Consider the following 24,183-nt stretch of genomic DNA (forward strand, 5'->3'; position numbering starts at 1 on the left):
TTAATTTTGAGCTATTTTTTAAGCACTTGATCATTTACGAAAACAAATCATTTTGGCATTGAGTATATTTTTATCACTTTTTCAAACTCGTTAAAACTTATGAAAAAATGAAACCAAGGAGTTCTCTTTACGCCCTTTTCAAAATCCCTAAACATGAAAAGATCGTCGAGTACTTGATTGTTCGAACTCGTAAAAGTAAATGAACAACCCTCTATTTAGTATAATTTTACCCCATTTATGGACTGAATTAGACTATTTATGAAAAACGTATACATTGACTAATCATGGTCAATAGAGTTCTCTCCTACAGTATTTTACTCTTTTTCGAGCTTGAGGGACTCAATTTATGAAAAAGGACATTGTGGAGTTTACTTACGTTTTTATCCTAACTCCCTAAAACTAAAAAACACTGAGCTTTACTTTCTCAGGGCTCATTAAAATTTACATTGAAAGAACTGGACAATTTTTATTTTTTTGTCTTTTCAAACTCTTTAAACATGAAAATGACATCGAGTTACCCCTTCACTGGACTCATAAAATTTAAACAATGTAGGACTCGTTAAGCATGATGAGACCAAACCACTCCTTCCTAGGGTTCATTAAAAATACTTCGAAGGACTCATCCGAAGGATGATCTTACAAGACAAGCATATGTTATCCTCCTCAAGCTTGTAAAAAATAAAGAGGTACTTGCCAGTAATGGTGGGGGGAAAGTGAGAAAGAACCTTTGTTTTTGTATTATAAAAGGCAGTATGTCGCTCTTGAACATGACACTCCGTCACTTTTTGTGTCTGGGTTGGGAAATCCATTTTCCTCTCAGTTGACCATACCTCATTGAAAGTCTTTAGTTGGTTTGGGTATTATTTTTGAGTCAAATGTTGCCAAGTCATCATGTCATGTCTCTGATATGTTCAAGAGAAGTCCAACCTCAGTCAAATTACTTTTCCATTCATAACCTTTAGTTGCATCGACCATCCCTAAGTCAATCCTAGATTACTCCAAGCTATTTTTCTTCAAAATGTTGACATGAGTTTCGTGTTGTAGGCCCTCCTATGACAGGTCACTTCCTATCGACATCATCTCACTATCGAAGAAGTTTATCTAGAAACCTTCAGTACCTTGGAGCCTGCATGCCTTAATGGCAGGTTTCTCGCCTTTGACAATAGGTTCTCATCATTGACCTTCGATCGATTGATTCTATGAGTGTTCGACATCCACACATCTATTCACACTTCATAGATTGTACTGGAAGTACCTTGAGAACCATTTTCATTATTGGTGGTTTCTCTCACACTAGTTAACGGTTCACATCATTGACCCGTAATCAAGTGGGTTCTACCATGTTTTATTGCGAGATATTCACTCGCATGGCTAGATTCATACTACGGATCGAGAGATGGAGATCAAGACCCTAGACCTAGTTTCATCCATCCAGGCTTCCTGGAGTTATTAAATATTCATGATTGTAAACATATATCTATTGATGGTTGCATCCATACTATGTCTTATGCTACCATGGATCTTCATATATATATTTGTACTAGTTCTTTTGAGACATTTATACTCTAAGTATGGGAATGCATACCTCAGTGATGATTATATACTGCATTGTAACATTTGTTTGATTGTTTCAGGTCTCCGACTGCTGTCTCTAACCCAAACCTTAGCATGATAAAGCGCTTCAGTCATCAAACATCTCTTCTAACTTTTCACTTTAAGGGGCAATCTGTTACACGCCATTTTTTCACATTAGGCAAATGACTATCGGTTTGGATCTTTAGCTATTCATAAATGTGTCCCAAAGTATTCCCCTACAAAGTTAGAATCCAAATTTTCCCAAAGAAAGTGGAATTCATGGATCCCATGGTTCAAAACCCTATTTTGGCTTCATTCACGATCCCTATTCAATCTTTGTGCATACGTAGAAGTGTCCATTAGGAATTGTGCACAAGTGTGCAATGTCTTACACTTTGACCTACCCACATGACTTAACACATGTAAAAATAAAAAATAAAGTCTAGAAACATTATTAGTCGTATCCATACCAACTAAAAAGCTTCGAATGGTTCCTATTCAACCTTGATACCTCCCATCATGGAGCTACTCCCTCTCTTTGTGGAACCCCTATCCCACCATTATTGGATCTCATCCCCTAGAAAATGGATCCCAAACTTCACACTCTTGGCCTATAAAGCTAACCCAGGCTTGAGGATTGAAAAGGACTATTGGAAGTAGACTTATGTTGGAGGAATAAGGTTGGAAGTCTATTCATTCAAGCAAATGGTTGGAGATTGTGGGAAGGGACTTGCAACATCAAGGCTTCATGGTTGTAAGACTATTCTCCATTTTATTAATATAAAGGCAATTGTTCTTTCTCAATTACATCTTTGTTGATAGAATTTATAGGATACCTTGATCACCTACATAGATTTTGATTCCATATTGATCAGTTTATGATACATGATTAAATTAATTAGTTCATTTACCTCTTATGCTATATACGAGATGCTTTGATATCGTGTATGTTTTTGTCTATGAATATCTCCTTCAGGACAACGTGGAGAAGCCGTGGGAAGCAATGGGAAGATCTCTAAAGCATTAAGGAGGATTGGATGATTGGAAGCTCTAAGGGGACTTTATCAATCATTTCAATTAAACAGTAAGTGGCCCCTATCATAGTATTTGTTTTAGTCAATCATAGTCTAGGGAAAGGTAGCAGTTCCTAGTTGTTTGTTACTAGATTTCTCTGAGGTCTAGGGAGATCTCTCTTGTCCACAAAAGGGATAAGTCCACATAACAAGGCAAGAAAAAAGAATGGAATCAATCTCCAATTAATAATGATTTTATGGTCCCTAGGCTTGGTTATGAACCTTATTATTTGTTTTCCAATACAAATCCTTAATGATTGTTTTCTATTGGTTTCTTTATAACCTATAAGCAAGGAAAGAAAAAAATTCCACATGATCTTATAAAATTTGCATAAGACATCATCTAATTTTAATGACAATCCTCAACCATATTGATTAGAGAATCTATCATTTCATCCAATTCCATCCTTTATTCTCACTTTCTTTAATTTTATTTTGAAGGTTGAGGAGAGAAACCACTAAGAAAAGTCAACATGAAGGCATAGAGATTGAGAAATTGATGTATAATCGATGATGAATTATTCTTCAATGTATTCTTAATTGGTTAGTGGTCCACTGGTTTCTTCACCGTAAATATTTTATAAATATTCCTTGGTTGATAAGGGCTTGAAAAAATACTTAATTAGCTAGCCCCCCATTTTAATCTAGATGAAATTCTCTCTCAATTAAGGCCCTTGAGCTCAGCATCTTCATCCATATTGAGGAAGACTTGTGAAAGTTTAGTAGCCCTAGGTTGTGTTTGTGCATCAAAGGAGTTGAGCTAAAGTCATCAATTGACATGTTTTAGATCTTCTTTTACAACCTTGTGTTCATTCCTTTATATTGAGGTAAATTGTCATCCATGCACCCTCAAGAATGAGTAAATACAAACAATGGAATCCTTTCACCAAGAATTCTAGCCATCTTCACTAGTCAATCTAGGGAAGAGATTCCAAACCCTTCTAATGTGATTAAGATTAAGATTTATCTAGATTTTCAAATGAGACACATTTAATAGAGAACATGTGTTACACATGCATATTTTATCATTAACATAGGATAAAGATAGATAAATCATGTCTTGCTCTAGAAGGGTGGTCTTTCCCAAAACATGGAGACATATTGCAATATTTCAATTCAAGTAGTCTAATGCATTTTCTCATATAGCATGGATCAATCTAATTTCATAGGAAACTTTCCCTTCAGTTCCAAAAGTTGAACCATGTAAGCTCTAATTTACAAGATTTGTTCCTTCTAAAAGTACTAAGATCATACAACCCAACCTTGCTCTTGAGGGCATTCTAGAAAACTTTCTTGTCACTGGGCATTTTGATTGGAAACAAGTGTTAATTTTTGTCTCAGGAATCCACCTATTAAGTCCCCATACACCAACTAATGGATTTTAGGAGTTCATTCGTCATCCATTTTGAACAAAAGGCATGCCTCTTAATATCAACAAATAGGAAACATTAGGCAAACACAACATCCATTCATCCCAATTCAATAGTGTCTAAACCAATCTTTGTGAGGAGTTGGTCTCTCATCTTTTCATCGGGGAGGCAAAATGAGGTTTGACTAGTTTTGCAAATCCAACCTGACCTTCATCATGATTATTAAAAGAAGCATCAACGTGCAACTAAATATAATTCAAGAAAGTTTTTAACATGAACTCACAAAATTTCACTATTTTGATACCTAAAATATCAATATTATGAAACCTTATCCTATGGACCTTTAACATTCCACAATGCTACTTTCATTGGGAAATAATAATAATATAGTAAATATCCTTATCAACATTATCACGTAGCCAAATAGGACCTTGTAAGCATATTAATTAGGTGAATTTTGAGGTTAAAAATGGGCCTCAAAACAAAAAATGTACTAACAAAATTGACTTTAAAAGAACCAATAGGATTCAAGATAGTGAAGTAATCCCCATGGGAAAATATTTTTGAGTGAAAAGAAGAAAACTATTTTTTTATTGTATTTTTTACTTATCTCCTTATATGTTCACTCAAATTTCAAGAATAAACAATCATTAGATGCACAATTAAATTCCACCTCCAACAAGTACCCACTGATTAGTAAATCCACATGGGAAAAAAAATGAGAATACATTAAAGAAATTGTTGAACACATTTTTTTCATGTATTTTCATTTTTTTCCAATGTAGATCTACCCATAAGTATGTAGAGTGGGTACTTGTTGGATGCAGAATTTATTTTTGCAACAATTATCTACTCTTGAAATTTGAATGAACCTTCAAGAGATAAATTGAAAATACAATTAAAAAAATTAATTTCATTTTTTTTTCTTTAAAAATACATCAGTCTTATTTTATTATTTTAAATATTATTTATTTTCTTTCAGACTCTCATTTTAGAACCCAAAATTCCTCTAACAAATTTGAAGTCATTATAGAGCACAAACCTTGAATTTACTTTAATCCATATCAAGGTCTAGAACCATTTGGGAGTTCAAAAGGAAAAGTGGAGAGTGATCCCTCATGCCACCTCCTGAGTTCAAAAGGAAAAGTGGAGAGTGATCCCTCATGCCACCTCCTCAAGAAGGAGGTTTTAAGAGGGTACATCAAATCTTTTCGAGAGTTCACTTGTGGGTTTAGCGAGCGTTGATGCATTATCTTGAGCTACAATTACCTTATTAATGTAGGGGACATAAGTGGGTTTTACTTGGCCATAAGGAAAGAGTCAATGATCTTTTGCTTTAGGCTTTAATATTGAAAGAAGCATTATACATAAGTTGGTTAACCATCTTGTACCCACCCTATTTCAACGAAATTCCGTAAAGTCTTTTGACACATTAACTTTTAGTTGTTGATGTCTCCATTTAGGCTTAAGGTTGAAGAAGGAAGTGATAGTCACAACACGTGTAATTATGTGAAATTATCTATTTGAAGTTATGTGTTTGAAGAGGGCCAAAATTGGATGAAAAGATTACATAAATCCATTTTCACATGGCAAATGTTGGGTAATTTGCTCAATCATGAAACTGAAATCCACAATTCAAATGAAATACATAACAAAAGTATTACAACAAATACACAATTCTATATTAAAATATATTTCCTTAAAAATCTATTTTTTAATTAAAAACACGATTATTCTTATATCTAAAATTATCCATTTATTAACATCGTCGATATATTTTGACCCTTACACGTTTCGCATACTTTTATACCAACTAATTAACAAAAAAATTCATTTCATATATATAAACTTTAATTAAATTAAATACATTTTCAAGCGTTATCCATTCACTTATTCGTACTTCATATGGAAACTGATTTTATTCCTGGTTTGCGCACACTGATAAATTACTCTGGTTTATTTACAAAGATGTTCAAAATGCATTTTACCTATTACGACAATTGCCCTGGTTTGTCGGCCAACATATTTAAAATGCATCTGCTAATTTTGTCGGTGGTTTCGTGATTTTAGGAATTATAAGGAAAATTGATTACAGTAGAAGTAACAGTCAATTTTCCACCTACACATTTGTCGGAAAATAAAAGTCAATTTTCCACCTAAACATTTGTCAGAAATTAAAAGTAAGAGTGAAATTTTTAGGTTACACATTTGTCAAATATCTATTGGATAGCTTCACCAGTTCACCACCTATACATTTTCACCTGACGTATGCTCAAAAGTTTACAAATAACAAAAATATTTAAAATAATAAGGGTAGGATCACTGTAAGTCTATTCTCAATACTAAAATTCTAAAAACCAGAGTTCATGGCAGGACTTGTTTTCATCTTGCTAATATTTTTTTATACTAATGAAAAGATAAAAAATTACTGATCAAGAAAAAGAAAGAGGATAAATAATAATTATCTAATTTTAAGGTGGTTGTCAATTCAGGCATTAAATTGGTGGATGGGACTTCCTTGTTTGAGGGACGATGGACATAAAGTTTATGAAGGCATAAATATTTTATTTTTCTGGTTTTGAAAAAACTAGTCATCAAGAAAAAGAAAGAGGATAAATAATTATTATCAAATTTTAAAGTCACTGCCAACCCACCAAATTGGTGTATAGGACTTCCTTGTTTGTGGGACAATAGACTCTCCTTGTTTATTGGAAATGCATAGACTCTCCTTATTTGTTGGAGATGCTAAGTCTATAAAGGTATACATACTCTATTTCTCTAGTTTTGAACCTCTAATTTTTTAAGAGAAAACACATGCTCTTAACCATTAGACTCACTCAAACAAGAAAAAACTAAAAAACACATTTTACAAAAAAAAAAAAAACTGAATAAACCAATACTACCATTTTTTTAATCCATGGACTATAGATATACTTCCCAAAAAAATGTAAATATACGTTGAAAAAATCGAAACAATACGCGCACATATTTACATAGTTAATTTTGTACATAATCGCCTGGAAAATTTCAGATTAAGATCACCAGCATTGATCTGATTCCCAACTCCGCCCCATATGACCAGAACATCTATAAACAGCCGGCTGCCCATTACTCGCTCTGCGCCACGTCTGGCCAGTGAAACCCCGAACCGGAGCCGAAATCTTGAGGTCATATTGCGCGCGGTCATGTGGATCCGACAAAATCACATACGCATTGTGTATCTTCAAAAAGATCTGGGTCTTCTCTTCTTTTTCCTCAGGAGAAGCCGCGTGATCCGGATGAAACTGCCGCGCCAGCTTTCTGTAAGCCCTCTTTATGTCCTTTACAGGGGCCGAGGGGCCTATCTCCAGTACTTCATACAAACTTTTTGACTTAATATGACCGTGATCTGAAATGGCCGCTGCGGCGCCAGAGGCCTGCATTGCTCTCACCTTGAAACACCGCCGAAATCTAATAACATTTCGGCTCCGGGTGCTCGATCCCGCAAGCCGTTTCTGGAAGCCCATGAGACCAAAGGCCGGCGATTCTTTGGATGATAAAATGTTAGAGGAAAACACAGCAGAAGAAACCATTGCTGAAATACAAGATTGTTCTCTGGAAACAAAGTGGCTATCTGATATACTGACTAAACGCTTGCAGAAACTGTGGATAAACAATCGATCAATAAAACTATCACAACACCTAGGGGATTTACAGAGTTTTTTCCAAAAAGGGATGTTTTAATTATATACACAAATACACAGCCCAGGAAGACGCAGAGAACCTGACTCAGATAACTGTATTTTAAAATTAAAAAAAAAAAGGCCGCGTGAGGATCGAGCCAATTGTCGTGAAGCCACGTGTCATGTGTCTGACAGCTTGAATTTGATACGAGAAATGAAAAAGAATTAGGGATCGGTGAATTTATTTATTTTGGTGTGGACACCTGTGAAAATTGGATTGGATTAAATTGGAGTCAAAAGTCTTCAACTTGCTGGATATGAGTTAGGTATGGTTAGTGGGAAATCATCTTCCACGCTACTTGTGCTTCTAGAAGTCCAGTGGTTGTATATTTTAAAATCTTCCAGATTTAACGTTCCGGTCATGTGAGTTGCATACAATTTAGTGAGAGGATAAGGTCTGTGCACATTCTCCTGACGTGGCTGACAGCGATAGGTTTAAACTCCAAGTTTTCAATGAACCGCTGCCCGAGAGGATATTTTCACCAAATTTGTTTCTCCATCTTTGGCCAGGGTTGGATGAGAATGGTAAGATGGAATTTCATTTGCTGTGTGTCTCTATCACGCTAATAGGAAATGGTACGTGGATAATTCATGCCAATCAGCCTACGTAGGTCATGCACTCTAGTAGCCACAAAACAGGGGGATCATTAAAATAAGTTGAGTCCTCTTTTGAAAATTGCAAGGACCACTATGGCTTAGGGCATATAATAATACTATATGCATATTAAAAAAACATTAAAAGGCAAAAAAGTCTAGCCTCTCACCGCATCACTCTAAGCATGAGATTAGTATTCATAGTTTAATTCACTAACAGAAGTCAACCCATTTGATATGAGGGGGCTCCCATTGTACTTATGAGCGTATCCCCAACCATTATTAGTTGGCCCTCGATTTGGGATGATAGGGCCTCAACCCTTAAAGAGTCCCATTTGATATGAGGGCTTCCCATTGTACTTATGAGCACATCCCTAACCATTATTATTTGGCCCTTGATTTTGGATGGTAAGGCATCAACCTTCATTATGCTGCTTAGTCTTCTTAAGGAGTCTCCTTGATAATGCTAAGGACAATGTGTAGAAGCTCATCATTTTGGTGTTTCAATGAAGGGGACTAATTGTAGTGGAGTTTTTTTTTTAAGAAAAACAACTATGTGTCATCGCTTTCCTTAATATCTTTGGGATTGCCTCAAATACCCTAAATGGGTTAGAGAATCCTTGCCTCAAATACCCTAAAATACCTTAAATACGTTAGAGAATCCTGGTTCATTATGTAGGAGGACCATCCTAATACTTTAAAAGATAGTGAAGGTGTATTAAATCTAATTAAAAGGCTTTTGAGTTTGTAGAAAATTCTCTACATATAGAATACTCTACAAATTAATTAAGAATTGACATGATTAGAAAAACTCTTAGCAAGTCATGCTTTATCAACACATAGAACTATTTTGCAAATGAGGAAAAACGCTCCAATTCTAATTTGTTTTGATGTTGTGCAAGTTAAGGGTCAAGAATATCTCCTTAAGATGAATTAATTGTAGCATATGGAGGTAAGGAGGAATTGGTTATAGAATTCAATAACCTATAAAGGTGTTCAGAATTTTTGGGTTTATCATATAATGAACACTTAGGCCGAGGGATGCTAAGGTTAATCAACTTGTTGCCAAAAATGAAACCCCTAAGGTTGAGGAGCCAAATAGAAAAGGATTTTTAGGCTCGACTAAATGTTTCCACGTGTTGTGCGACTAGAAGAGTTGGGTCATTTGCTTATATTTTAGCTTTTGAAGATCACCCAATTGAGCCACTTGTAGGCATTAATGAGTTTGTGCTTCTTAACAGCTTTAGCCTTATCCAATAGTACACCCATCCGCTCGTGTTCTAGACACCTTTATAAGAAAAGAATAGGAGTGTAACAACACTAGTGAAAAATCCATGTAATAAGGTTAATAAAGGCAAAAATAAGACCACGGTTAAGGGACACTTATTCCAAGCTGAATGTTGGGCAAAAATATCTTAGTGGGCATCACTGGATGTGTGTTTTGGCTAAGGAAAATTGGCAAAGACATTAAAAGGTAAAAAGGTTTTTTTGGCACATTTATTTATGAAAATAAAGGAAAATAGGAGAAAAGGAAGGTAAAAGGTCCCAGGTTGCATGTGAGCAGGAAATTGAAGGAAAATAATGGAAAATGAAGAAAATAGAGTCCTCATCCATAAAAAGGCTTCTGAGGATCAATTGGTAACCTTTTGTCAGTTTATGTTTAGAGCTATCTCATTATTCTCTCTCTCTGTCTCTCACTCTTGGTCACTTGAAGTTTCTTGGAGCACTCTAGTTTGAAGCAAAGCAAAGGAAAAGCAAGCAAGGATCAATGGAAGGAAAGCATGATCAAGCAGCTTCAGCAAGAATACTTGCAGGTAACCTTTTGCATGTGTGATTTCCTAGCTCGTTTGGACAAGCATGGATTTGCATGATGGTGTATGGCTCTCTTGTTGTCGTTGGCATGGTTTTGCAGGGTTATGATAGTGGTTTTCAACCTAGCCTTCCCTTTTTCTGGATGACATGGTGTTGGGATTTTTATTTCGGTTTTGAGCTTTGGTTTGTCGAATGGATTTCAGAACCTGGGACAGAGGTGGTCTCAAGTTCCATTCCAAAAGGCCTAGGAATCCCTTGACCATTTTTGGCGAGATACATGATAAAGCATGAGGGAGAAGTCTCAGTTTAGGGCCTAGTGATCTAGGTTTGGATTGCAGTAAAGATTAAGAGACGGGTCTCAGTTTAGGGCCTAGTGATTCGGTTTGGATTGTGGTAAAGCCTAAGAGATAAGGAGATAAAAAATTTCTCAAGGATAGTGATGGATTCCGGATGACATTCCAAGTTTGGTTCGGTTGTGATTGGAGCACTGGTTTTGGTGTGATCACAGGGTTTAACCTCTGGATTCCCTTAGTTTGGTGAGGGTGGAGGTGGTTTAACCTCTGGATTCCCTTATTTGTTCTTGGATTGGTTGTTCTATGAGATCCCATATTCATGCTTGGAATATTACACGGGGGTGACTGGTTGAAAGAGAGATTTGGTTCAACCATGTCTATGGTTGGGTGGTACATGGAAGTCCCAAACCTGGTCTGATTTTCCTATGATTAATAAAAGCTAATTTCTCTTACATTTTCACTTATATATATGTGGATTTAATGGTTGTCATATCTCTGATATTTATACAATTTTATATTGGTTATAAGCATGGTTGAATGATTGGTTTATGTCATAGATATTTCATGTATTTACTTGTAACTATTAAATGGATGGATGCAAGAACTCATTGATGATATACTAGCTCTTTGGAGAAGGAGGTGATCCTTCTGGTTATGTTTCATAAGTTATTTCAGTCATTTACGCTCTGTCTTGTATCCTAGACTTGTAGGTTGCACTGATGCCAAGTGTTTGACAAAATTTTAGTCTTGGTTGGGGATGCTTAGGCCTAGTTCTGAGGTTGAGTTTTGATTTATCATCATTGTTATCATGTCCTTAATAGATTATGAAGCTTCTAGCAAGTTTTGGGCAGAGTCTAGGATTCTAAGCTAGAAAAGTGGCTCAAATCCTGAGATTACTGGCAAATCAGAGCATTACCCTTGGCACTAACGCATTTAGCTAAGGGTTGGAGAGCATTATAATTCACCTAAGTTGTGGCTAGGGAGCATTACTCTGGCCTAATTTGGCCAAAACTTCAGTAGGACCCATAGGCAAGCTGTCTAGCTTGTTTGGTTCCTGAGGGTCCTGAGGCTAATGTTGGATGACCTTGTATTATGATTCTGTCAATTCCACTTCCTTAAGGTCACATAGGAGGTCGAATCCTATCATAGTAGCCTCTCATCGCATGTTTACCCTGGTTGGCTAGTTACTTGGGTAGACATGGGAGGAGGGTGTTATAGGAGATAATTTCTTTTATTCAAACAAATGCAAACATGTTTCAATTGGCCAATTGAAAATTATCTTCAATGTTGACTATAGTCATTAAATATGTCCTTGATAATATTGATGCCTCTTCTTAAAAAAGGTTGAAAACCACATTGGCTTGATCATGGAAGTTTCTTCATGTAATAATATGTCACCATAGGGAAAACCCATTAAACAATTGACTAGACCTGAGAACTTATCCTTTCTAGTGGAGTTCAAGTTTAATTTCCTCTCAATATTTCTAACTATTTTGCATTAAAAGTTCCTTTAACAACTTCACATTCACTAGAGTCATAATATGAGTTAGTAAATTGATGCCCATCTAGTATTTTTTTTGTAGGAGAGCTCGTATGAAGATGAAATTACCTAGAAACACCTTTCATGGTTCACAACTTTGAATTCCTTGATGGCCCTTTTGGCCTAAACCAACAAGGCTTGAGAATGTGTATTAATGATCTCCACCCTTGTAATCTCTAGGATTATAAAACATGTTCTAATTTACCAAATGAAATCATTTCCATCATTCATATTAGCCCAAATAAATCTATAAAGATACATCTCAAGCTATTGATAAACACTATTTGATGCAACCCATTTCGACAAGTAGTACACATGGTTAGCTATTAAACCTTTCTTTAACAACTTCTTAGTTACATTCTTAGTGATGGGTTTTGTCAAAAAATTCTAAATCATCTTTTCCTTGTGTTGAATAACAATCATGTTCCCAGGTTCCTTAGGTTATTCCTCAAAAGTAAAAGGAATGCTAAGGAACTTAAAAATACAAACATGTTAGATCAGAGATTGTCCTTGATCAATAAGAAGAAAGCACATTTTGCATCCTTTGCTTTTAAAATTTAATTTGATCTTATTGGCTTCTAAGCTTAATTCATAAAAAAATATATGGAGGTAATCAGTAATGTTCCTTAAGGAGAATTAGGCCTCAAAATTAGTGAGAAATAACTCTTTTGCAAAATGGTTATCATTAACCAAATTCCCACCTGCTCATTACTGAAGATGAATGGAGCCATTAATAATCCCTAGGTCATCGAACAAGAAATGAAGTAGGCTAATCCTTGTGCTACTGTGACAAATTGAATTGTGGTCACATACATACAATCCTATGAATTGAGACGAAGAAACAAAAATTTGAGGAAGAATACTCCAAACCCAAGGCCTTTAGCATGTGCCAAAATAAAGGACCACTCAACCTTGTCATAAGCTCTTTCCAAAACAATCTTAATGATGAGGACATCAAGGTTGATATCTACCTACTCCATACATTTACACTATATGACATTATTTCAAATGAATCACACTATAATGAATCTTATCTTCTTAGAGTGAATGCCCAATATGGTTTTTTTAAATCTCTAATTCATAATCAATTTAGGGTCTCCTAGCTTGGGTATGAACCTAATTATCCATTTTTGAATACAAACCCTTAATGGTTTATTTCTAAGGGTTTGTATGCATACTTGGTGTAGGAAAAGGAAAACAAAATCCCATGTGGTTTTATAAAATTTTGAACAAAACATCATCTAATCTTGAGGAATTAACCATCTCGGTCAATTTAACTTACACCATTTCATCCAATTTTAGCAATTGTTCACAGATTCTTTCCTGTGACTTGAATTTATGATAAGGGAACATGTCAAGACAAGCTGACATGGACACCTATTGACGGTGTTGGATCCCACCAACATACAGGGGATCTCCACGATATGAGGTCCCAATTAGACCTCACACCATTCGGTGCAGGAGTCCCATATGGAAATATGGCCTAGCTTCCATTAACTTAGATATTTTTCTTGGCTTAAGCAATTAGCATGAGAGAGTAGCGCGCATGTGATTTCAAATAAGCAAGAGAGCATCCCTTGTGTAATGTTCGATTTTAAATGTATCAAAGTTATTTCACTATAAGGAAGAAAAGTGAGTCTCCAAAAGAAAAGTGCTAGTACTAATATGATAAAGACACACACACATAAATAAGGAAGGATCACTAAACATCAAGTGAAATAGTTCACATAGATGCAACGATCATTAAAATCATTACAACACATTTCCAACAATTTGAGAACCAAATTCATCAAAATAGTTCAATTACTTTAGTACATATGAAAGCAAACATAAGCCACAAACATTAGAAGAATAGTTTCAAAACAACCACGATCCATGCGTGAAAATGTGTTAACCAAATGGCCTCAAGTATTAAGCAAAAGTTCCAAGATACAAGAGTACAATGAACATCACTAGCTCCAATAGTGGAGTGTTAGAGTCACTACTTGCTCCCCAAAAGTACTATCTCTATCTCTCTAATGCCTTGCGGGGGAAGCCAAGGCGAAAAGTCTTTTGCTTGAGTAATGAGACTTATTTTATAACTTGAGGCATGACTTTTCATATCCCCATGACTCTTGAGTTTCTCATATGACTTTTCAACTTCTATAAAACTCTTGAACTTCTATAAAACTTTTGGAATTACCTGTGACTTTTGGAATTACATGTATTTTGGACTTCTTCACATGACTCTTTTGTCCATACATGACTCTTGGACTTCGACTTCTTTGTCTTTACAATACATAATCATATCATGATTTCCACATCATCATGTGGTGAGAATATGACAAGTCACTCAACATTGATGAGTTGGACTCATAGTGACTGATGGCATGCAATTTCATGATACGTGGCAATGTTGCTACTTGTATCTTTAATCTTGCATGAAGCTTCCACATTGTTGATGCCTTTACCCTCCAAAGGGTCTTTGATCATATGGAGTCTTTTGGGCTACTTCGATCATAAGGATTTCAATGTTCTTCATTTTGTCACGTCCCACGTTATTCGTTCTTAAATGCTTCCTTTGGCTACCCTCTTTGTCCGATCTCTTCATGCATCTTTGTCATGCTATTATGGAATATTCACAATTGAGATCAGTCATGGCAAGCAAACATCAGTCTGAAAAATATCCTTTTCTAACATGCTCCATGTAAATTTTTTGTTTGTTCTTTATTATTGCGCTCGAGAAGAACAAGGGAAACTTCTGAGCATAGGGCGCACTTCCAGAGAGGAAGGACTGAGTGCTTGAGGATTCAGGGATGCATTGTGTGCTCAACAAGGAAGGTAAGGCTTGATGGAGGGCACTGGGTGCAAGTATGAAGGGTGAAGGAAGGTTGTTGAGGCTTGGAAGTGCATTATGCGCTCAAGGAAGCCAAGAAAGGTGTAAGGCACAATTCTGGAGGAGGAAGGGGTCAAGTTTGGGCCCTCCCAAGTGCGATGTGCACTCAAGAGAGGTCAAGAAGAGCACAAGGTGCAAGGTTGAAGGATGAAGGGGGCTCCTTGAGGCTTATTGGTGTGCCATGCGTTCACCATGAAGGAAGGCTTACTTTAAGGGCACAATTCGGAAAGGGAAGGAGAGGATGATGCTTGGGAGTGTGTTATGCCCTCTTGGAGGGCACATGGTGCACTCTGAATAGGGAAGGGGTCCTGAATAAGGCTTAAGAGTGCACCATGTGCCCTCTTAGCCTTAGTGGGCTAACTTGTGAAACCAAAATTTATCTAAGTTTGAAAATGAGACTAGGGGAAAGCGCAGTGTTTTTAGACATAAAATCAAGTGTGACACATACCAACTCATCAATAAAACTTAGAAAATATCAAACAATGAGAAATACACATCAAAACGCTAGTTTATAAACACTCTCCAAACACAATAGACTAAGTATGTGCAATTGCGACCAAAAGTGTCGTTTTACAACAAAAAATGTATTATAACCATGAATTGCACTAGATATATTCTAAACAATTCAATGACAGTTAGGAATGATCAATAACACTTAAAACATGTGAAATGACTTGAAGCGACACTTGACGACCAATGCGCCACTTGATGTGATAGTTTGGTAGGCTCCAAAATTTGACTATAGTAAATTTTGGAGGGTTGTTGTAGCAGTGACAACAACACCCTGAGTTCCTTCATGAGGCCTTAAGATTGAAAAACAAATATATATTGGATAATTAACTATTCTTCACCATCCTATTACTTTTCTAGTCATTAATTAGTTTCCTTCATCATAGAGATTTGTTAGAATATCCCTAATTGCTAAGGCTTTGAAGAATTGCTTCATTGTTATTTCCCCATTTTAATCCATCTGAAACAAGCTTTCAATTAAGCCTCCTCATGTTAATAAACTTCATCCACCTTAAGGAATACTCATTGAGTTTGGTAGCCCTCATCTTCGTTTACTCATAAAAGGGTCTGGATTTAGGTTGTTGGTAGGCATGTTTCCTTCTTCTTTGAAAACCTTGTGTTATTTTCTTAGGATTGAGGTGATTTTTCATCCATGTTCTATATAAATGGAAGAAACAAACACATTGGAATTCTCCCATGGAATAATCTAACCATAGTCACTGCTAGGTCTAGGTAAGAGATTCCAAACCCTTATGATACAATTAGTATTGATTTTATTTTTCAAGCAAGGGACATTTAAGATACAATAAGTCTTATGATGCACATTTTATCAGACTTCATTTAGCACCTTAAGGAATACTTCCTTAAGTTTTGTGATCTTTACTTATTTTCCCTTATCAAGAGGGTTACAGTAAAGTTATTGGTTGACATGTTTTAGATATTATTTCACAACTTTGTGTTATTTCCTTTAGATTGAGGTGATTTTTCATCACCATGCCCTAAAAAAGGAGGAAGCATGGACAATGGAATCCTCCCACCAAATAATCCATCCATCTTCACCTCTAGGTCTAGGTAAGAGATTTGGCAAACCCTTCTAATACAATTAATATCTCTTTACTTTTTCAAATGAGACACATTTAAGAAACAAGAAGTCCTATGCATGCACATTTTATCAACTCTGTAGGATATAAAGAATTAAATCCACCTTCGTTCTAAAGGAACAACCTCTCCTTCTGCTATTTGCTATGGACGAAGAAGGCATTTTTCTCATATAGCATGGATTCATGATCAATGATCAATCACTAAAATGATCATTGATCAAAGTGGATTCATACATGAAAGAATGATACAAGTATGATCAATACAGAGGTGTTTCAATGAGGGTAAAAACATTTAGTTTATATACACAAACGAAGCTGAGAAATATGCAAAGAAGAAGAAGAAGTAATTATTTCATTAAAAAAGGAAAAATGTTTTTGTATGATTATGGTGTAGCCACATTTGATGTGTTGTAGTTTTACAAAGTTAAGGAAAAATATTGAAAAATTAAAATATCAAAGTAGTTAGTCAATATATTTTTATATGATCAATAACTTTTACAGAGATTGGCCAATAAATTTTTGTGAAAAAACTTGAAATTAATTATTATATAAAAATGAAAATAAATGAAAAAAAAATAATAAATTTACATATGCAAAAAAAATAAAAAAATCTCTCACATATATATTTAAAAAAAATTATAAGTTCATATAATTATATTTACCTTAACCATAATAATTTATCCTCAAAATTTTGAATAATTTTAAAACAACCTTATTATCAAAATTTATAAAAAAAATTAAAAAATAAAACATAACTTTCCCTTGTGAAAGAAGATGGAAAAAGAGGATTCAAAGAAAGAACTAAGTCTACCTACTTATTAATCAACTTACTCTTAACAAAAATTACCTGAACATGTCACACTATGTCACACTTGCTTCTAGAGGCATAGTATTTGTTTGTCCTGCACTTTCCTTTTTAAAAGCTTGCATCATTCGATGTTTTAAAACTAAAATTTGTTCCCTTTTTCGAGTTTTATATCATTTAGTGTTCTTAACTAGAATTTATTGAGAGGATAAGCTTTGTTTCCATTCCACTTACGTGGACTCCACTAAGGGGCTTAAACTCATCAATTTGAATATGACATTTGAACTTAAACCCCAAGTGGCAAGGGATGATGACTAGATGCTTGATATTATCCTCAACGTAAGTTTAATTTATTATGTGTTTCTTTGATGCTAATAGAGAACGGTAGGTGGGTGACAATGGCTGATATGCAAATCAAGCAATGGGCAGATGTGTAGGTGCCCTCGACTAAACCAATAACTTCGACAAGGTGGGGACCTCAAAGGTGTCATGTTTCTACCTCGAATGAAGGTCAACAACTCCATCTCTTCTATTTCAAGGGTTACTGTTCTCACCTAAGGCTTCCTTCTAGAAGTGTAGTAATGTAATCACATTAAATGAAATGGTAATCACATTAAAGCAAAAAGGGCAAGTAGATTTATGATCAATATATTTAGTGTTGCATTATAAGACAAATTAATTGGATGGAAATTACCTTGTTTTTATAATGAAGTAACTATTTAAATATTTCTTTAATGATCTTGTTGTTATAAATTTCAAAAATTTAGATAATTAAGATGGATGGTGTCACAATTAATGTGTTGTTAAAATTTTCCAAAACTCGGATTCTCTAAATATGTGTTAGGATTTAGCAGGTTGGGTATATTGTTAAAGTGTTTGGGAAGTATGATTTTTTTATGTTTTATTATTATTATTAATTTTTTTTTATCATTCTATATCGATTGTTTCATAGAGCTTGTTTTTAAATGTTTATATGAAAATAATAATTTTATATGTTGTAATTTTTTTGATATAGAAGTAGATTTTGTAGGGATTCAAGGATATTGTGTATGTAACAACTCTCGGTTAAAAGCTTATGTAATAAAAGTTAATAAAGGTGCAATAAGATCACGGGCAAGGGACACTTATTTCAAGCTGAATGTTGGGCAAAATATCCTAGTGGGCATCATTTGTTGTGTTTTATGACTAAGGGGAAATTGACAAAGGCAATAGCTAAGACTTTGGAAAGGAAAAAATATATTTTGGTACATTATTTATGAAAATAATGGAATTAGGAGAAAATGAAGGGGAAAGGTCACAGTGTTGGAAATAATACTGAGATGGGGGGTGAATCAGTATTATCAAATCAATATAACTTTTTCATTTCCATATTAAGATTCATATACGCTACTTCAGTTAAGGCAAACCGCGTGTATACGCAACTGTGTTTAATGCAACAAGTGTATATCCAATAAACTTATGATTCAGTTAGTTGATCCTTAATGAGTGCATCAAAACATTATTAACCATATGAACAGTAAACAGGAGCAATAAACAGAACAGATCATCACACACAAGAAGCACACATGAACACCATGATGTAAGGTGGAAACCCAATGTGGGTGAAAACCACCTACTGTAATTCATCTCTATCTTCTTTTTAATAAGAAACTTCTGTTTACAACATTTCTATACTGGAGCAGACTTATTCCAGTACGCAGGCTTATACCTGCATAAGGCTACAACCTTCTCTCATTCTCCAGCTTCTCCTGGAAGGGAGTTGCAACCCCCTTAGCTCTTGTACTAGCCGATCCTTTTACTAGTACGTAGGTGCCAACCTACTGAATGCTCCAACCTTTACTCGTTTTCTAGCTGCTACTGGAAGGGAGCTACCACCCCCTTTACTCTTGTACTAGTTGATGTACTATTATGTAGGTGCAGACCTACAAAAGGCTAGAACCTTCTCTTTCTTCCGCCAGGTACCACGTTTCATAAATTTTCATACTGGATAATCTGAAGGCCACGTTCATCCAATTTTCATACTAGACCCATCAATGTCATTGAAGCACACAATCAGTCAACACTAGCATCATCAATCTCTGAATCACCCAATACTGAAACACTAAAAACCCTGTCAACAAACTGCAATCACCAGAACACAGAGCAAAACACAAAACTCTGCAACAATGTTCAGATCTAACTGTATAATAAAAAAGCATGCATCAGAGTGCATACGCTACTTAGAAGAGCCGAACCAGCGTGTATACGCAACTTCACCAAAGAGAAACAGCGTATATGTCATTAATTACTTACTTATGTCTTCGCTGCACTCCTGACTTCAGACATACCCAGATCATTACATATACAAGGATAATACATAAGTTAGCAACCAGATCTAGTCCATCATATCACATAAAGATCAGTCATTATGATCTTGATCCATTATAGATCTCATCCATCAACATTGAAGCTAAACATAACCAACCAATTTGAATATGCAGAATACTTACACCAGTAAATAGTCACGAGAACTCATCAACAACTAGAACCACCTGTAATTTCAAACATCATAGCGCATATGGTATACTCTACTTAGATGTATCTAACCTGCGTATGTACGCGCTTTTATCATAGTCAACCAGTGTATACATCTGTAAATATTGATTCATGATTTGCAACTATTCCAAACTTGAGTTATACCTAGATCATAATATTTATAGAACATTACATGCGTCAATATACAGATCTAGACTAAACAAGATCAAACCGTATAGAGATGATTCATTCCAAGCCATTAGATCCTGATCTATCCTTAGATCTGTTCTCCATCAACCAGTGAGATTCCTCCTTATGGTCAGATCAAGCAAAGCATCATGAACCCATAATCTGCATACTGGATCTCATACTTCATTAGATATTCAAGACTTTCTTAGTGCCTTTGCTTAATGATCTTCTCCCCCTTTTATATTCTTAGGCTTTACTCAATACAATGGTCCAAAACCATAGAGAATCAATACCATGGACCCAATACCTGGGTTCAACACATCAGACGAGATACCATGGTCCAAAACCATAGGTCCAAATACCAAACTAAGTACCATGGACCAAAACCCAATGTACGTGCCTTCCCTTGCATGAAAGTGCGTGTATATGTATACGAACCTTTCGGTTGGCTAACCCGTGTGTATACACATATCTATCAAAGGGAACCTGCGTATATCTCTTTTTCTTCATTCTATGAGCCTAAACTATGATCTGTTATCTTAGTAAGTTGCCATCAAGGACAACACCTGTATCATAATGCCAACAATCTCCCCCTTTGGACTTGATGGCAAAGTTAACTTGCCATACTGAGAACTGTCATCTTATTGAGTTGTCATTGTACATTACATCTGTCATCTTAATGAGTTGTCATTGTACATTACATCTGAATTGCTTCCTTTGAGCTGTCATGTATTCTGTCACATCTGATCTCTCTTCTGTAGATTCTTCTAGTTATATATAAGTGAGATGTTTTGCTACGAGTGGGTTTCCATCAAGTACAACACATGCATCATAATGCCAACAATCTCCCCCTTTGGACTTGATGGCAACAACCATACCCAGTCACTCTCCCCCTTTGACATCAAGGGCAAAGGGCGTACCAAGATATTCTCTTCCTTGATATACATTCTGCTGTCCATACTCCCCATGAGTACCTGCTGAAATCTCTCATTGAGCTCCCCCTTTGTATATGCCAAGGTATACCAATCTGTCCATGCTCCCTCTGAGTACATGCTGAAAATCTCCGCTCTGCTGAAGTGTGATGTTCATGCTCCCCTTGACTGTAAGCAAGGTCTGCAAAAAGATGTTCTACAAGAAGAACATGACTCTATACATCATAAATAACCTTCCTATCACCAAAGACTCATACATACATCCATCTCCCAACCAAGTGGGGATATACCGATATTGACTCATCCACCTGACCAAGTGGGGATACACCAGATACCAATAGTTTATACATGACTAAAATCTTACATCATCCTTCCCATGCATAGTGGGGGTACAAATTACATCATATGACCAAAAGAGATTCATCAAATGACTACAATAGATAGAGACAAACTATTACATCACGAGTCTTGATATGACCTTTACATGAGACCAAACATCTAAATAAGACCATGATAGTCATCAGCAACTATCATACACAATGTATGATCTGCTCCATAAGCATCTGCCAACAGCATCTAGACCAGCAACCTGTGTATGTCCATTAGTGTATAAGTGTTAGGGTCCCACCGTAACCCCCTTATTTATGTAGTAGGATCGAGTCATAGTCATAGTTAAGTAAGGAGTCAATAAAGCCCATATTAATAATTGTAAGTGGTTAACCCGCAATTAATGATGGGACCACAATTAGTTACAAATGGGCCATGGTATTAGATAGATGGTATTAATAAGAACCATGGTATTCATCCATGGTATTGCATGTATGAGTCATATATAAAGGATAGAGACTCCCTGCGAGGAGCATTGTGTCTTATTTTGTAATCGAGCTCTGCTCTATTGGAGTTTGCCCCCTCGAAGAGGCAAGTGAACATTGCTTTCTGAATAATAAAATACTTGCTGTTGTTTCTCACTATTCTATGTTCTGGGTATATTTCTTCGCATATTCTGTATTCTAGTATCGTCTTGCAGGTCAAGAGAATAACAAGTGGTATCATAGCTCTTTCCAGGGCTGGTGGGATCTCCATTTCTTAGCAAATTGTTTTTTGGCTAGAGACGTGTTCCAACGTCTTTAAACCACGAGATTCGTCATTGAGCGCATAAACCTATGGATTTGGGGAGGCATGCACGCAGGAAATACAAGAGGTGGTCACGCTTGTTGGACTCCCTTGTAACCCCTGTGGGTACCCCTTCGAGTAGTAGCGCATTAGACAAAACTGCGCACAGATTGTCTTCCAAGTACCCTCTGGGTATATCGGAAGCCCCCTAGCTCCTTTGAAACCTCGCCATAGATAAACCGTTGGCTGTCTTGCTGCTACAGTACATTGAGAACAGCTCGTACGATAGGGTATTCAGGTTGTATGGCTAAGGGTACGGTTGATCCTCCTTAGTTAGAGCCCTGAAACATTGGGTCGAGTACTACTGTCACACCCTTATGTATATTGCGATCTGTAGCACCTGAGACTCCTCGAGACCATAGTTCCCTTTTCTATCTCGGGATCATGCATAATCTCTGCCAGATTAGATCTCGCAAGTGGGGTTGCAGCAGCAACAAATATTAGTCCCGCAGTTACGAGTTAGCAGACTAGACTTTCTGATCCATTAGATCCGCAGCAGCAATCGGTGCTGCCACTAAGAGATATCCGATCAGCCATTCAGATCTCTCAGATCCACCAGATCTGAGTAGTTGTGTGGGGTTCCTATACCGAGGTGTGATTTTCGCAGGACTTTTGGCAGAATTGACATTTTGGGGATTCGGCTACTGCAGTATTCCTAAGCAAGGAGTAAAACTAAAAAAAAAAAAAGTCTGAGACCCCCGGGGCGCTTATTGGTGATCTAGCCCATAAGAATTAGGACGAAAAGCTGAGCAAGGTGGTACCATTCAATTGTTCATGAAAAGAAATTTGGGTGGTCCCAAATTTCAAGTACATCGGATCGGTGCATGGTAGAAACTAGGGCTCAAGCTATGGCCAATGAGAAGATCGACAAACTTGAACAATCCTTGCAAGCCATCCAAGCTCATCTTGACAGACTAACTGACACACTCTCTAAGGGCAAGGAGGAAGCCTGCAAGGAGGCGTATATTGGCAATGGACACAGTGAGGGTGAGTCTAGCCGCTCTCTTCACCTCTGGGGCACCCACCAACAATCCCGTCCGCGACCTCCCAAGCTGGATATGCATAAATTTGATGGTTCTCACCCGACCACATGGATAGCACAAATGGAGCAATATTTCAATCTGAATAACATCTTAGATAAGGAGACTTAGCTTATGGTGGGGAGCATGTACTTGGACAACGAAAGATGGCAATGGTGGGAATGGCATCAACGTTGCAATGGAAGTTTTATGATGTGGGCCACCTTCAAAAAAGCTCTTATAGAGCGCTTTGACTAGGAATCTTCTTTTTTGGGTTGTCTCACTAAGCTTCGACAGACTGGCACAGTGGATGAATATGTTACAGCCTTTGAAGCCTTATCTTTCCGCACTAGGGATCTCTCAGATGCGTTCTACACGGAATGTTTTATCAGCGGTCTTAAAGAGGCCATACAAGTCCACGTCCGACTACACCACCCTCCCACATGGTCGGAGGCTTGCAAGGTAGCTCATAACGTGGAACGTGCATTAGCAGCCCAGTCCTTTCGCCCAAATTTCACCGCCAAGGGTCGCCCCCCACAGGCTCATAGCACGACTCAAACACTTAAGGTTCAAAAGGTGTCAATGCAGAAATGGCAGAAAGAAGAAAATAGGGATTATGTTACTACTGTGATGAAAAATACTCCCCAAGTCATAAATGCAAGGAGCCTAAATTTTTTCAAATTGATGCCACTGATTACAGCTCATCGGAGGAAGCCCCACCACTTGAGGAACCGGAGGAGGTAGAAGAGGACAACCAGAAGGACAATGTCCCTAATGAACCAATTATTTCGCTGCATGCTTTGGTAGGGATTTCTTCACCTCAAACTCTCAAAATCATAGGTTTTATTAAACATCGCCCAGTAGTAGTCTTGATTGATAGTGGAAGTACACATAATTTCATCCATCAAAAAGTCGCGGAAGCAGTGCATTGTTTTGTACGAGTAGTTTCTAGCTTCCAAGTCCAAATTGCGAATGGGGAAACAATGAAATGTGAAGGCAGCTGTGAAAATGTCAAACTTCAAATGGGGGATTATCAGTTGAAGACCCACATGTTTTCCATACACATGGGAGGGTGCGACATTGTCCT

General features: G+C 36.6%; 1 protein-coding gene across 1 annotated transcript; it reads right to left on the reverse strand.

The window, feature by feature from the left end:
• Positions 1-6,952: 6,952 nt before the first annotated feature.
• Positions 6,953-7,834, reverse strand: LOC149172948 (chaperone protein dnaJ 11, chloroplastic-like). Its single transcript, XM_089427850.1, has one exon. The coding sequence runs from the start codon at positions 7,588-7,590 to the stop codon at positions 7,057-7,059; it is 534 nt and encodes a 177-aa protein (XP_089283976.1). The 5' UTR covers positions 7,591-7,834; the 3' UTR covers positions 6,953-7,056.
• Between the last annotated feature and the right edge of the window lie 16,349 nt (positions 7,835-24,183).

The sequence above is a fragment of the Pinus tabuliformis genome, chromosome 4_2 (genome assembly GCF_031772625.1).
Source record: "Pinus tabuliformis cultivar Carrire ecotype Pingquan chromosome 4_2, CPIR1, whole genome shotgun sequence".
Lineage (NCBI taxonomy): Eukaryota > Viridiplantae > Streptophyta > Pinopsida > Pinales > Pinaceae > Pinus > Pinus tabuliformis.